This window comes from Bombina bombina, chromosome 7, assembly GCF_027579735.1.
Source record: "Bombina bombina isolate aBomBom1 chromosome 7, aBomBom1.pri, whole genome shotgun sequence".
Taxonomy (NCBI): Eukaryota; Metazoa; Chordata; class Amphibia; order Anura; family Bombinatoridae; genus Bombina; species Bombina bombina.
Genome location: NC_069505.1, coordinates 11,225,784 through 11,242,769, shown reverse-complemented (window position 1 = coordinate 11,242,769; position 16,986 = coordinate 11,225,784). Strand labels below are relative to the sequence as shown.

At 38.7% G+C, this 16,986-nt stretch overlaps 1 protein-coding gene across 1 annotated transcript in view; it reads right to left on the bottom strand.

The window, feature by feature from the left end:
- Nucleotides 1-16,986, bottom strand: part of LOC128635707 (alpha-2-macroglobulin) — an 806,957-nt gene that overhangs the window by 146,748 nt on the left and 643,223 nt on the right. Inside the window, exon 28 of the mRNA XM_053688833.1 lies at nt 11,690-11,814. Within this exon, the coding sequence (XP_053544808.1) occupies nt 11,690-11,814 (125 nt within the window). The remainder of the gene's footprint in view (nt 1-11,689; nt 11,815-16,986) is intronic.

The following is a 16,986-nucleotide window of genomic DNA, read 5'->3' as shown; positions in this document are numbered from 1 at the left end:
GTGATCATTAATAAAAAAAATTATATTCTGATTCTCAAATTGAATATCCCTTAAGCCTTGAATCATGTGATCCATACTCTGAGCTAGAGAACCAACTCTCCTGGACAGTTCACTTATGTCCATGATTTTAGCTGTTAGTAGTATTCTTTTTTAAGGCTTGGTAATATGTTAGGATTTGCTAAGTTATTATAGAAAACAGTACTACAACAGCTTACTGCCAATGTAGGACCACTCAGTCTCACACCTTACCTCGGATTCCCACAGATTGAACTTAAGGGAACCCTGATATGCTCATTGATCTGAGGGTCACTACAGCAGGGTAGCTGAGTGAATACAGAACCTTCACGCAACAATGACTGCTAGCAGCAGAAAGGAGAGTAATTCATAAGGGAAAGCAACTTCAACAGTAGTGAAAGAGTTAATTACTGCAGGTGCTTTGATTCACTCACACGAGCAGTGTAACATAAAGTTTATACAGCAAGCTTTAACAAACACACCAACAATCACACAGCACTTTGTTATCTGAATGAACTAATCAAGCTGAGAGCATTATATAATCCATAATTTGATAATGAATGTTAGTTATATCCAAGCTTGTTCAATGAAAGCATAAGAAGCTGTGTTGGTCATTTGAAACAGATAAAGTTGAAGTTATACAAACAGTCATTTGCGAACAGATATGAGGGTAAACTGTGACTAAGACCAAAGTCTGTTTATGAAAGAATGGTAGCAATATATATCTTTGTCACAGTTGTTTGTATGCAAGTTAGTAAGTTGAGAAAATAGATTAATGCATATTTGTCATCTGTAGCATATATGATTCTCCAGCAGGTGTGCGTTACACAGATAATATGGCAAGCTTGCAGATAAATGGAGTTGCAGTAGTACACACCGTTCGTATAATGCAAAATATACAGACCAGTATTACAGGAGATGGCAATGAGCAGAGTAATACTGTTACCAGACAGCAAACAGTCCCAGCAGTACCACAGCGAGCCTGAGTCAGAGCCGCTGCGGGAGAATGTCGGGCGTGACGTCACACGCTGCAGGGAGTAACTTCAATACAGGAGAGACAGAGAGGTCTCTGACTGAAATAAACGGTGAAAATCTCCAGACGCAAAAGAGCACAATGAGGTAGATTCAAGCAGGCAGAAACTCAGGGGGAGTTTAGAGAGCAATGTAATGAAATACAAAGTTGTATAAACGGCAAGGTCTCTTCAGAAGCAGCTTGTCACTGAGCAACAAATTACCAAGCAATGAGTTCTGTTGGGAGGTGCCTTAAATAGGGCTAATGAGTTCACTTTCTTAAAGGTATAGCATGAACAGAGATGAATCCCTGACAAAGGGTTACCTTTTTAGGTTTCCAGATAGATTCAGTGTCCATGACTCTGACTCTAACAGACAAGAGACGTTTAAAATTGGTTTCAGCCTGTCGGCACATGCAGTCTCAGTCATTCCCTTCAGTGGCTATGTGCATGAAAGTTTTAGGTCTCATGACTGCAGCATCGGACGCAATTCCCTTTGCTCGTTTTCACATGCGACCTCTCCAGCTTTGTATGCTGAATCATTGCTGCCGGGATTATACAAATATATCACAATTAATATACTTAAATCCCAATGTTCGACACTCTCTGACGTGGTGGTTAAATCACCAGCGTTTAGTTCAAGGGGCCTCTTTTGTTCGGCCAACCTGGACTGTGATCACAACAGATGTGAGTCTTTCACGTTGGGGAGCTGTCTGGGGATCTCTGACAGCACAAGGGGTTTGGAAATCTCAAGAGGCGAGATTACCAATCAATATTTTAGAACTCAGTTCTCATAACTCTTCAGTTTTGGCCTCTCTTGAAGATAGAACTGTTCATCTGTTTTCAGACAGACAATATCACAACAATGGCATATGTCAATCATCAGGGCGGGGCTCGCAGTCCCCAAGCTATGAAAGAAGTATCTCGGATACTTGCGTGGGCGGAATCCAGCTCCTGTCTAATTTCTGCGATTCATATCCCAGGTGTAGACAATTGGGAGGCGGATTATCTCAGCCGTCAGACTTTACATCCGGGGGAGTGGTCCCTCCATTTAGATGTGTTTTCTCAGATTGTTCGGATGAGGGGTCTTCCAGAGATAGATCTGATGGCCTCTCATCTAAACAAGAAACTTCCCAGATACCTGTCCAGGTCCAGGGATTTTCAGGCGGAAGCAGTGGATGCATTGACACTTCCTTGGTGCTATCAACCTTATTATATTTTCCCGCCTCTAGTTCTTCCAAGAGAATTCTCCAAAATCATCGTGGAACAATCGTTTGTGTTGCTGGTGGCTCCAGCATGGCCCCACAGGTTTTGGTATGCGGATCTGTTTCGGATGTCCAGTTGCCCGCCTTGGCCACCTCCGTTACGGCCAGACCTACTATCTCAAGGTCCGTTTTTCCATCAGGATCTCAAATCATTAAATTTGAAGGTATGGAAATTGAACGCTTAGTACTAAGTCATAGAGGTTTTTCTGACTCAGTGATTAATACTATGTTACAAGCTCGTAAATCGGTGTCTAGAAAGATTTATTATAGAGTTTGGAAGACTTACATTTCATGGTGTTCTTCTCATCAATTCTCTTGACATTCTTTTAGAATTCCTAGAATTTTACAGTTTCTTCAGGATGGTTTGGATAAGGGTTTGTCTGCAAGTTCCTTGAAAGGACAAATCTCTGCTCTTTCTAGTTTATTTCACAGAAAGATTGCTATACATCCTGATATACACTGTTTTGTACAGGCTTTAGTTCGTATTAAGCCTGTCATTAAATCAATTTCTCCTCCTTGGAGTCTTAATTTGGTTCTGAAGGCTTTACAGGCTCCTCCATTTGAGCCTATGCACTCTTTGGACATTAAACTACTTTCTTGGAAAGTGTTGTTCCTTTTGGCCATCTCTTCTGCTAGAAGAGTTTCTGAGCTATCTGCTCTTTCTTGTGAATCTCCTTTTCTGATTTTCATCAGGATAAGGCAGTTTTGCGGACTTCTTTTCAATTTTTACCTAAGGTTGCAAATTCTAACAACATTAGTAGAGAAATTGTTGTCCCTTCCTTGTGTCCTAGTCCTAAGAATTCTTTGGAAAGATCCTTACATTCTTTGGATGTGGTGAGAGCTTTGAAATATTATGTTAAAGCTACTAAAGATTTCAGGAAGACTTCTAGTCTATTTGTTATATTTTCTGGTCCTAGGAAAGGTCAGAAGGCTTCTGCTATTTCCTTGGTTTCTTGGTTAAAGCTTTTGATTCTTCAAGCTTATTGGAGTCGGGTCAGGCCCCGTCTCAGAGAATTACAGCTCATTCTACTAGATCAGTCTCTACTTCGTGGGCTTTTAAGTGTGCAAAGCGGCAACCTTGTCTTCTTTACATACATTTACTAAATTCTACCGTTTTGATGTATTTGCTTCTTCAGAGGCAGTTTTTGGTAGAAACGTTCTTCAGGCAGCTGTTTCAGTTTGATTCTTCTGCTGATGTTTTAAGTTTCTCTTTTCATTATGAGAATAACTTATATTTTGGGTTGTAGATTATTTTTTCAGCGGAAAATTGCTGTTTATTTTTTTCCCTCCCTCTCTAATGACTCTTGAGTGGAGTTCCACATCTTGGGTATTGATATCCCATACGTCACTAGCTCATGGACTCTTGCCAATTACATGAAAGAAAACATAATTTATGTAAGAATTTACCTGATAAATTAATTTCTTTTATATTGGCAAGAGTCCATGAGGCCCACCCTTTTTATGGTGGTTATGATTTTTTGTATAAAGTACAATTATTTCCAAATTTCTTTGTTGATGCTTGGTAAATTAGTTTTAATGCTTTGAGGGGGGTTGGCGGATTAGGGGTTAATAATTTTATTAGGTAGTTGTTTTTTTCTTAATACTTCATGCGGGTGGTTAGTTTATTTTTTTCTTAATACTTATTGTGGGCGGTTATTTTATTTCTTTCATGTAATTAGCAAGAGTCCATGAGCTAGTGACGTATGGGATATACATTCCTACCAGGAGGGGCAAAGTTTCCCAAACCTCAAAATGCCTATAAATACACCCCTCACCACACCCACAAATCAGTTTTTACAAACTTTGCCTCCTGTGGAGGTGGTGAAGTAAGTTTGTGCTAGAGTCTACGTTGATATGCGCTCCGCAGCAGGTTGGAGCCCGGTTTTCCTCTCAGCGTGCAGTGAATGTCAGAGGGATGTGAAGAGAGTATTGCCTGTTTGAATTCAATGATCTCCTTCTACGGGGTCTATTTCATAGGTTCTCTGTTATCGGTCGTAGAGATTCATCTCTTACCTCCCTTTTCAGAGCGACGATATACTCTTATATATACCATTACCTCTACTGATTCTCGTTTCAGTACTGGTTTGGCTTTCTACTACATGTAGATGAGTGTCCTGGGTTAAGTAAGTTTTATTTCTGTGACACTCTAAGCTATGGTTGGGCACTTTTATATAAAGTTCTAAATATATGTGTTTAAACATTTATTTGCCTTGATTCAGGATGTTCAACGTTCCTTATTTTCAGACAGTCAGTTTCATATTTGGGATAATGCATATGAATAATTAAATTTTTTTCTTACCTTAAAATTTGACTTTTTTTCCGGTGGGCTGTTAGGCTCGCGGGGGCTGAAAATGCTTCATTTTATTGCGTCATTCTTGGCGCGGACTTTCTTGGCGCAAAAATGTTCTTGTCATTTGCGTCATTTGTCGGCGTTACCGGATGTGGCGCCATTCTTGGCGCCAAAAGCATTTAGGCACCAAATAATGTGGGCGGCTTTTTTGGCGCTAAAAAATTCGAGCGTCATTGTTGTCTCCACAATATTTAAGTCTCATTATTTATTGCTTCTGGTTGCTAGAAGCTTGTTCATTGGCATTTTTTTCCCATTCCTGAAACTGTCATTTAAGGAATTTGATCAATTTTGCTTTATATATATGTTGTTTTTTCTCTTACATATTGCAAGATGTCTCACGTTGCATCTGAGTCAGAAGATACTACAGGAAAATCGCTGTCTAGTGCTGGATCTACCAAAGCTAAGTGTATCTGCTGTAAACTTTTGGTAGCTATTCCTCCAGCTTTTTCTATTACATATTGCAAGATGTCTCCGTTTGTCCCTGAGTCAGAAGCCACTTCTGGAAAAATGCTTAACTGAGTTTCAGTTCTACCAAAGCTAAGTTCATTTATTTTAAATGTTATAAATGTTTATCTTTAGCTATGGTTTGTAATAAGTTATTATGTTATACTTTTACATGCGGATTCCATTAGTATTTATGCTTTATACATTTCCATTCTTAAGTACAAGAAATATTTAGAAGACTTATAAGAAATATTTTTCTGATTCTATGTTAAAGGCTTTGTCTGACTTCGTGCCTTCTAATAAATACTGATTTATCCTTCTCTGATGATGAAAATTCAGAAATTTTCTTCATCAGATATTGACACTAACAAATCTACTTTATTATTTTTCTATTATTAAAGTACATTTGTTCTTTGTTGAAAAGGTGTTGATTATTTTGGATATTAAGGTAACTAGTTCTTTAAGACTAGCTGACATTATTTCTGCCTATTTATTTCTTCTGTGTTTTCAGAGGTTTTCTTTCCAATTCCCTATACTAGGGAATGGAATAGGCTGAGAATTTTCTTTTATTCCTTCTTCAAAGGTTTTAAACTATATTCTTTGCCAGCAGTTAAACTCAATTTGGAGGGTTCTCCAATTTATTGTGGCTATCTCTAATTCTGCTTATTATGCTATTGTTTCCATAGCAAAATAGTATTTATTTTCCTTTAGATAGTTGTATCTTATTTATGGAAAATTATTTAGTTTCAGGTACTTTCTTGGTCCTGTGATTTATTTGGATATTGCAATTGCTTCATTTTCTCTGTTTACTTTAAGATCAAGTATCAGATTATGATTTATTTTAGCATTGTTAAAGGGACAACATTTACTAGACTAGGTGCTGTTGCATTTGTCTTGTTGTTTTGCATTTATTGATTATGCAAGTCCACTGTATTGGCTGGTCCTTTAATCTGGACTATAATGCTAATAATTTCATTTGTGTCTTCATTTTATTGAATATTTTCGCAAATGAGGGTTAATCTATGCCTTTAGCTTTTTTAGCTAGAAGAATTATGTGATTTTAAAAAAAAAATTAAAAAAAAATCCATATTTCTTTTGTTCTAAGATAATCAATTATTTGTTTTATAATTGGATTCAATTCTTAACTGTTACTCTGGGCTTCAAGGTTGAGTTCTAAGACTAAAACTTTAAGCTTATACTGGTTTGGTTGTTCTTATTAAGGAACAAATTCCTGAGTTCTTTCCCAAGTAACATGTCTATATTTGGAGTTTGAAATCAGCTCCCTAATTTTGCGATGTACGTGCCGTATTCCAGCTTGGCTGGTAAGGGGCAGGTTAAGGCTTCTTTGAAATTTCTTTGATTTTATTCCAGTAAGGCTAACACTTTCTTTAACTGTGTTTCTGTCCTATATATTTTGGGTACTGTTGAAGCATGGCTGGGCACCCATGGGGTTCAAGCGCTGCTCAGACCTGGAATCTTCTAGGGTATTTCTTCCAGTTCCTTTTGAGGAACCGGGTTTTGGAGTTTTATTCAAACTATTTTGCCTTTTTATGGTCGTTGATAGCATTATTTGTTTTCATTAGATACAATAAATGCATATTTTCATTTTTCTGTTTTCATTCAGATTATTTTCTGAGGATGCGGAATCTCATATGATTCACTTACTCTTCAGGACATAGTTAGAGGATCTTCTTTTCAAAAGCTCTTGATTCCTCACACAAGGGTCACCTTTTTTAGGTTTCCAGATAGTTTGTGTCACTGTCCTTGTCTCTATCAGACAAGGGATAATGTTATGGGTTCCGTCTATTGGTACCTTTAGTCTCTATTATTTCCTTCAGTTGCTATATATGCATAGAAATTTTAGGTCTTATGGCCACAGCATTGGATTCAATTACCTTTGCTCATTTTCACTAGAAAGAACCTTTCCAGTCTTTTATAAGTGTTGTTTCTTCAAGAACATGGTTACAGGATCAATTTACCAAAAAGTTTGTTTGATTCCTCAGACAAGGGTAACCTTTTTAGGTTTCCTGATAGATTCAGTGTTCTTGATTCTGTCTATGACGGACAAGAGGCGTCTGAAATTGGTTTCAGCTTATCGAAACCTTCAGTCTCAATCTTTCCCTTCGGTAGCCTTATGCATGGAAATTCTAGGTCTTATGACTGCTGCATTGGACGCGATCCCCTTTGCTCATTTTCACATGCGACCTCTTCAGCTCTGTATGCTGAACCAGTGGTGCAGGGATTATACAAAGATATCTCAATTAATATCTTTAAAACCGATTGTTCGACACTCTCTGACGTGGTGGACAGACCACCATCGTTTAGTTCAGGGGGCTTCTTTTGTTCTTCCAACCTAGACTGTGATCTCAACAGATGCAAGTCTGACAGGTTGGGGAGCTGTATGGGGGTTTCTGACAGCACAAGGGGTTTGGGAATCTCAGGAGGTGAGATTACCAATCAACATTTTTGTAACCCCGTGCAATTTTCAGAGCTCTTCAGTCGTGGCCTCTTCTAAAGAGAGAGTCGTTCATTTGTTTCTAGACGGACAATGTCACACCCGTGGCATATGTCAATCATCAAGGAGGAACTCACAGACCTCTGGCTATGAAAGAAGTCTCTTGAATACTTGTATGGGCGGAATCCAGCTCCTGTCTAATTTCTGCGGTTCATATCCCAGGTTTAGACAATTGGGAAGCGGATTATCTCAGTCGCCAAACGCTACATCCGGGCGAATGGTTTCTTCACCCAGAGCTATTTCTTCAGATTGTTCAAATATGGGGACTTCCAGAAATAGATCTGATGGCTTCTCATCTAAACAAGAAGCTTCCCAGGTATCTGACCAGATCCAGGGATCCTCAGGCGGAAGCAGTGGATGCATTGTCACTTCCTTGGAAGTATCATCCTGCTTATATCTTTCCGACTATAGTTCATTTTCCAAGATTCTAAAGGAAAGTTCGTTTATTCTGCTGGTGGCTCCAGCATGGCCTCACAGGTTTTGGTATGCGGATCTTGTCCGGATGGCCACTTGCCAACCGTGGACTCTTCCGTTAAGACCAGACCTTCTATCGCAAGGTCCTTTTTTCCATCAGGTTCTCAAATCCTTAAATTTGAAGGTATGGAGATTGAACGCTTGATTCTCAGTCATAGAGGTTTCTCTGACTCTGTGATTCATACTATGTTACAGGCTCGTAAAACTGTATCTAGGAAGATATATTATCGAGTCTAGAAGATTTACATTTCTTGGTGTTTTTCTCATCATTTTTCTTGGCATTCTTTTAGAATTCCTAGAATTTTACAGTTTCTTCAGGTTGGTTTGGATAAGTTTTGTCTGCAAGTTCCTTGAAAGGTCAAATCTCTGCTCTTTCTGTTCTTTTTCACAGAAAGATCGCTAGTCTTCCTGATATTCATTGTTTTGTACAAGCTTTGGCTCGTATAAAACCTGTTATTAAGTCAATCTCTCCTCCTTGGAGTTTGAATTTGGTTCTGGGGGCTCTTCAAGCTCCTCCGTTTGAACCTATGCATTCGCTGGACATTAATTACTTTCTTGGAAAGTTTTGTTTCTTTTGGCCATCTCTTCTGCTAGAAGAGTTTCTGAATTATCTGCTCTTTCTTGTGAGTCTCCTTTTCTGATTTTTCATCAGGATAAGGCGGTGTTGCGAACTTCTTTTAAATTTTTACCTAAGGTTGTGAATTCTAACAACATTAGTAGAGAAATTGTGGTTCCTTCATTGTGTCCTAATCCTAAGAATTCTAAGGAAAGGTCGTTGCATTCTTTGGATGTAGTTAGAGCTTTGAAATATTATGTTGAAGCTACTAAGGATTTCCGAAAGACTTCTAGTCTATTTGTTATCTTTTCCGGTTCTAGGAAAGGTCAGGAGGCTTCTGCCATTTCTTTGGCATCTTGGTTAAAATCTTTGTTTCATCATGCCTATGTCGAGTCGGGTAAAACTCTGCCTCAATGGATTACAGCTCATTCTACTAGGTCAGTTTCTACTTCCTGGGCGTATAGGAATGAAGCTTCAGTTGATCAGATTTGCAAAGCAGCTACTTGGTCTTCTTTGCATACTTTTACTAAATTCTACCATTTTGATGTGTTTTCTTCTTCTGAAGCAGTTTTTGGTAGAAAAGTACTTCAGGCAGCTGTTTCAGTTTGATTCTTCTGCTTATAATTTCAGTTTTTTTCATTATAAGATTTAAACTTTATTTTGGGTGTGGATTTTTTTCAGCGGAATTGGCTGTCTTTATTTTATCCCTCCCTCTCTAGTGACTCTTGCGTGGAAGATCCACATCTTGGGTAGTCATTATCCCATTCGTCACTAGCTCATGGACTCTTGCTAATTACATGAAAGAAAACATAATTTATGTAAGAACTTACCTGATAAATTCATTTCTTTCATATTAGCAAGAGTCCATGAGGCCCACCCTTTTTTGTGGTGGTTATGATTTTTTTGTATAAAGCACAATTATTCCAATTCCTTATTTTTTATGCTTTCGGACTTTTTTCTTATCACCCCACTTCTTGGCTATACGTTAAACTGATTTGTGGGTGTGGTGAGGGGTGTATTTATAGGCATTGAGGTTTGGGAAACTTTGCCCCTCCTGGTAGGAATGTATATCCCATACGTCACTAGCTCATGGACTCTTGCTAATATGAAAGAAATGAATTTATCAGGTAAGTTCTTACATAAATTATGTTTTTTTGTAATGCTCCGTTTGCCTTTGCTGCATCCCGGTGGATTCTGAAAATGGCGGGGTGGTGAAAGAATCTGAAAATGGCGGGGTGGTGAAAGAATCTGAAAATGGCGGGGTGGTGAAAGAATCCACCGCATGTGGATTCTTTCAACACCCTGCCATTTTCGGAATTCACCTGGATGCGGCTTCGCTGCATCCAGGTGAATTATTTTGGCTGCGCGCACAGCCAACATTCCATTGAGGATGCGTGCGCAATTGCCGACAGTGACAGACACGTTACAAACGCGATTATAGTATAGATAGGCAATTCTAGCGAATTTATCAAATCAGACCACAGCTCTTCTTATAGATGGGATTGGCTTGGAAAAACAACCAAAAGAAAATAAATACTCTAGTTTAAGCACATTACAATTTGTGTGTTACAGTGTGTTTGTTACAATGTTGCAGGTGAGGAGGCGGTGTTTTGTGCTTACCTTTATAGGGTCCTGCAGCAGTGTATCCGGCCTCTTTCTGCTCCAGACTTCAAGGAGAAAGTTTCCCCGCCCACCCGGCCCTGGAAAAAGAGAGTGGCGGCAACGATGCAGCAGCATGAGGGTGAGTGAACCCGGCTGGGGTAGGTTTAATTGAGCTAGCCTTGGTAAGCCCGGGTTGTTAAGATAGCCATCCACCCCTATCAGGAGGGTTGTACGATTCGCTTGGTGGGGATCGCCTTACTGGGTTGGTTGGATATGCCCTAGCTGGCGGTTGGTCAAGGCCCTGGGGAGCGGGCACAGAGAGAGGAGTGACGGTCTAAAAAGGGGAGGGCTTACGCTCGCTAGGCGCCAGCCTAGACGATCCCCTCCCTTGCGGATGCAGGCCGAAAATCTCTAAATATCACAGCTCTCTCTTTGTGCCATTGGGCGTGAACAGCCGGGTGTCACTCTGCAAACACAGAAAGGGGCCTTGTCCATCTGCTGGTAGGGGTTAGGTTAGGGTGAGATGCCACCAACATATTGTTATATTACAATATTGTTGCCAAGTTTGGAAGTGAATTTATGTTGCGTGCCTACAATAATAATAAATAGTATTTAGGCACTAGTTCATCGTTTATTTTAATAAACGTGACCGTGACCTGTCTTTTCTCCCAACGGTGTGTCTGGTCTTATTATCTATATAAGATATATGGTAAGTCGTAGGACGGAGTAGGTGGTTTAGACCTTAAAAGAAACAACCAGGAAATACATTTCTAAAAATTGACATAAAAGAAAATTCATGGTTTAAGCTGCCTCTTAATGGCAACATGAAACTTAGCCTTTTTTTTCTTCATATAAAAAATTGAGTTATTTGCTGCTAAATAAAATACACCAGGAAATAAGGTGTAGTCATTTTTCTAGATACACTTGTGTGCAATTTAAAATACAGCTGAAACTAGGAGTTTCCAGTAAAATACAGCTGAAACCAGGAGTTTCCAGTAAAATACAGCTGAAACCAGGAGTTTCCAGTAAAATACAGCTGAAACCAAGAATTTCCAAAAAGACAAATGAAACCATGAATTTCCAGGAAAAGATGGCTGAAACCAGGAGTTTCCAGTAAAATACAGCTGAAACCAGGAGTTTCCAGTAAAATACAGCTGAAACCATGAATTTCCAAAAAAGACAAATGAAACCATGAATTTCCAGGAAAAGATGTCTGAAACTAGGAGTTTCCAGTAAAATACAGCTGAAACCAGGAGTTTCCAGTAAAATACAGCTGAAACAATGAATTTCCATTAAAGACAACTGAAACCATGAATTTCCAGTAAAAGATGGCTGAAACCAGGAATTTCATGTTTTCTTACACAATTGATTCAGAATTAAACACTGGTATTAACAGAAGGTTTTGCCATCTAATTTTAGTATAATAGAGAGGTAAAATCTGATTGGACAAAGACTTACTTTGTATGGATGTGGATCTCAAATGAAGTAAAAAGCTGATTGGTACATTCTTTAGGATTTGTTTCCAATCTGATCTCAAATGCAGCATCACTTTTTGGCGGAGGAACATTGTATCTCACAACCATCTGCAGGATAAGGAAGAGAAAAAATAAATTATGCTTAGATTATCTAACTATAAAGATGGCAGTGTGGAAACAAAGTGAAGAAATAAAGAGAGCGTGAAAGAGATAGGAGAGGAATATACAGTGAAGCAAGAAAGAGATAGAGGAATATACAGTGAAGCAAGAAAGAGATAGGAGAGGAATATACAGTGAAGCAAGAAAGAGATAGAGGAATATACAGTGAAGCAAGAAAGAGATAGAGGAATATACAGTGAAGCAAGAAAGAGATAGGAGAGGAATATACAGTGAAGCAAGAAAGAGATAGAGGAATATACAGTGAAGCAAGAAAGAGATAGAGGAATATACAGTGAAGCAAGAAAGAGATAGAGGAATATACAGTGAAGCAAGAAAGAGATAGAGGAATATACAGTGAAGCAAGAAAGAGATAGGAGAGGAATATACAGTGAAGCAAGAAAGAGATAGAGGAATATACAGTGAAGCAAGAAAGAGATAGGAGAGGAATATACAGTGAAGCAAGAAAGAGATAGGAGAGGAATATACAGTGAAGCAAGAAAGAGATAGGAGAGGAATATACAGTGAAGCAAGAAAGAGATAGGAGAGGAATATACAGTGAAGCAAGAAAGAGATAGGAGAGGAATATACAGTGAAGCAAGAAAGAGATAGGAGAGGAATATACAGTGAAGCAAGAAAGAGATAGGAGAGGAATATACAGTGAAGCAAGAAAGAGATAGAGGAATATACAGTGAAGCAAGAAAGAGATAGGAGAGGAATATACAGTGAAGCAAGAAAGAGATAGGAGAGGAATATACAGTGAAGCAAGAAAGAGATAGGAGAGGAATATACAGTGAAGCAAGAAAGAGATAGGAGAGGAATATACAGTGAAGCAAGAAAGAGATAGGAGAGGAATATACAGTGAAGCAAGAAAGAGATAGGAGAGGAATATACAGTGAAGCAAGAAAGAGATAGGAGAGGAATATACAGTGAAGCAAGAAAGAGATAGGAGAGGAATATACAGTGAAGCAAGAAAGAGATAGGAGAGGAATATACAGTGAAGCAAGAAAGAGATAGGAGAGGAATATACAGTGAAGCAAGAAAGAGATAGGAGAGGAATATACAGTGAAGCAAGAAAGAGATAGGAGAGGAATATACAGTGAAGCAAGAAAGAGATAGGAGAGGAATATACAGTGAAGCAAGAAAGAGATAGGAGAGGAATATACAGTGAAGCAAGAAAGAGATAGGAGAGGAATATACAGTGAAGCAAGAAAGAGATAGGAGAGGAATATACAGTGAAGCAAGAAAGAGATAGGAGAGAAATATACAGTGAAGCAAGAAAGAGATAGGAGAGGAATATACAGTGAAGCAAGAAAGAGATAGGAGAGGAATATACAGTGAAGCAAGAAAGAGATAGGAGAGGAATATACAGTGAAGCAAGAAAGAGATAGGAGAGGAATATACAGTGAAGCAAGAAAGAGATAGGAGAGGAATATACAGTGAAGCAAGAAAGAGATAGGAGAGGAATATACAGTGAAGCAAGAAAGAGATAGGAGAGGAATATACAGTGAAGCAAGAAAGAGATAGGAGAGGAATATACAGTGAAGCAAGAAAGAGATAGGAGAGGAATATACAGTGAAGCAAGAAAGAGATAGGAGAGGAATATACAGTCAAGCAAGAAAGAGATAGGAGAGGAATATACAGTGAAGCAAGAAAGAGATAGGAGAGGAATATACAGTGAAGCAAGAAAGAGATAGGAGAGGAATATACAGTGAAGCAAGAAAGAGATAGGAGAGGAATATACAGTGAAGCAAGAAAGAGATAGGAGAGGAATATACAGTGAAGCAAGAAAGAGATAGGAGAGGAATATACAGTGAAGCAAGAAAGAGATAGGAGAGGAATATACAGTGAAGCAAGAAAGAGATAGGAGAGGAATATACAGTGAAGCAAGAAAGAGATAGGAGAGAAATATACAGTGAAGCAAGAAAGAGATAGGAGAGGAATATACAGTGAAGCAAGAAAGAGATAGGAGAGGAATATACAGTGAAGCAAGAAAGAGATAGGAGAGGAATATACAGTGAAGCAAGAAAGAGATAGGAGAGGAATATACAGTGAAGCAAGAAAGAGATAGGAGAGGAATATACAGTGAAGCAAGAAAGAGATAGGAGAGGAATATACAGTGAAGCAAGAAATAGAACAATAGAAAAAGTGAATGAAAGAGAAAGAGCAAAAGAAAGAATAAGGGGTCAATTTATTAATGTGTGAGCAGACATGATACGATGCAGTGTACGCTGTCTGCATTCATCATTGCACCAGCAGTTCTTGTGAACTGCTGGTGCAATGCCGTCACCTGCAGATTCGCGGCCAAGGGGGTGTCAATCAACCCGATCAGAGCAGGTGGACAGGTTATGGAGCAGCTGTCTTTAGACCGCAGCTTCATAGCTTCTGTTTCTTTCATGTAATTAGCAAGAGTCCATGAGCTAGTGACGTATGGGATATACATTCCTACCAGGAGGGGCAAAGTTTCCCAAACCTCAAAATGCCTATAAATACACCCCTCACCACACCCACAATTCAGTTTTACAAACTTTGCCTCCTATGGAGGTGGTGAAGTAAGTTTGTGCTAGATTCTACGTTGATATGCGCTCCGCAGCAGGTTGGAGCCCGGTTTTCCTCTCAGCGTGCAGTGAATGTCAGAGGGATGTGAGGAGAGTATTGCCTATTTGAATGCAGTGATCTCCTTCTACGGGGTCTATTTCATAGGTTCTCTGTTATCGGTCGTAGAGATTCATCTCTTACCTCCCTTTTCAGATCGACGATATACTCTTATTTATATACCATTACCTCTGCTGATTCTCGTTTCAGTACTGGTTTGGCTTTCTACAAACATGTAGATGAGTGTCCTGGGGTAAGTAAATCTTATTTTCTGTGACACTCTAAGCTATGGTTGGGCACTTTGTTTATAAAGTTCTAAATATATGTATTCAAACATTTATTTGCCTTGACTCAGAATGTTCAACTTTCCTTATTTTCAGACAGTCAGTTTCATATTTGGGATAATGCATTTGATTTAATCATTTTTTCTTACCTTCAAAAATTTGACTCTTCCCTGTGGGCTGTTAGGCTCGCGGGGGCTGAAAATGCTTCATTTTATTGCGTCATTCTTGGCGCAGACTTTTTTGGCGCAAAAAATTTGTTTCCGTTTCCGGCGTTATACGTGTCGCCGGAAGTTGCGTCATTTTTTGACGTTATTTTGCGCCAAAAATGTCGGCGTTCCGGATGTGGTGTCATTTTGGCGCCAAAAAGCATTTAGGCGCCAAATAATGTGGGCGTCTTATTGGCGCGAAAAATATGGGCGTCGCTTTTTTCTCCACATTATTAAAGTCTCATTTTTTCATTGCTTCTGGTTGCTAGAAGCTTGTTCTTTGGCATTTTTTCCCATTCCTGAAACTGTCATTTAAGGAATTTGATCAATTTTGCTTTATATATATGTTGTTTTTTCTCTTACATATTGCAAGATGTCTCACGTTGCATCTGAGTCAGAAGATACTACAGGAAAATCGCTGTCTAGTGCTGGATCTACCAAAGCTAAGTGTATCTGCTGTAAACTTTTGGTAGCTATTCCTCCAGCTCTAAGCTATGGTTGGGCACTTTGTTTATAAAGTTCTAAATATATGTATTCAAACATTTATTTGCCTTGACTCAGAATGTTCAACTTTCCTTATTTTCAGACAGTCAGTTTCATATTTGGGATAATGCATTTGATTTAATCATTTTTTCTTACCTTCAAAAATTTGACTCTTCCCTGTGGGCTGTTAGGCTCGCGGGGGCTGAAAATGCTTCATTTTATTGCGTCATTCTTGGCGCAGACTTTTTTGGCGCAAAAAATTTGTTTCCGTTTCCGGCGTTATACGTGTCGCCGGAAGTTGCGTCATTTTTTGACGTTATTTTGCGCCAAAAATGTCGGCGTTCCGGATGTGGCGTCATTTTGGCGCCAAAAAGCATTTAGGCGCCAAATAATGTGGGCGTCTTATTGGCGCGAAAAATATGGGCGTCGCTTTTTTCTCCACATTATTAAAGTCTCATTTTTTCATTGCTTCCGGTTGCTAGAAGCTTGTTCTTTGGCATTTTTTCCCATTCCTGAAACTGTCATTTAAGGAATTTGATCAATTTTGCTTTATATATATGTTGTTTTTTCTCTTACATATTGCAAGATGTCTCACGTTGCATCTGAGTCAGAAGATACTACAGGAAAATCGCTGTCTAGTGCTGGATCTACCAAAGCTAAGTGTATCTGCTGTAAACTTTTGGTAGCTATTCCTCCAGCTGTTGTTTGTATTGATTGTCATGACAAACTTGTTAAAGCAGATAATATTTCCTTTAGTAAAGTACCATTGCCTGTTGCAGTTCCTTCAACATCTAAGGTGCAGAATGTTCCTGATAATATAAGAGATTTTGTTTCTGAATCCATAAAGAAGGCTATGTCTGTTATTTCTCCTTCTAGTAAACGTAAAAAATCTTTTAAAACTTCTCTCCCTACAGATGAATTTTTAAATGAACATCATCATTCTGATTCTGATGACTCTTCTGGTTCAGAGGATTCTGTCTCAGAGGTTGATGCTGATAAATCTTCATATTTATTTAAAATGGAATTTATTCGTTCTTTTCTTAAAGAAGTACTAATTGCTTTAGAAATAGAGGATTCTGGTCCTCTTGATACTAATTCTAAACGTTTGGATAAGGTATTTAAAGCTCCTGTGGTTATTCCAGAAGTTTTTCCTGTTCCTAATGCTATTTCTGCAGTAATTTCCAAAGAATGGGATAAATTGGGTAATTCATTTACTCCTTCTAAACGTTTTAAGCGATTATATCCTGTGCCGATTGACAGATTAGAATTTTGGGACAAAATCCCTAAAGTTGATGGGGCTATTTCTACCCTTGCTAAACGTACTACTATTCCTACGTCAGATGGTACTTCGTTTAAGGATCCTTTAGATAGGAAAATTGAATCCTTTCTAAGAAAAGCTTATCTGTGTTCAGGTAATCTTCTTAGACCTGCTATATCTTTGGCTGATGTTGCTGCAGCTTCAACTTTCTGGTTGGAAACTTTAGCGCAACAAGTAACACATCATGATTCTCATGATATTATTATTCTTCTACAGCATGCTAATAATTTTATCTGTG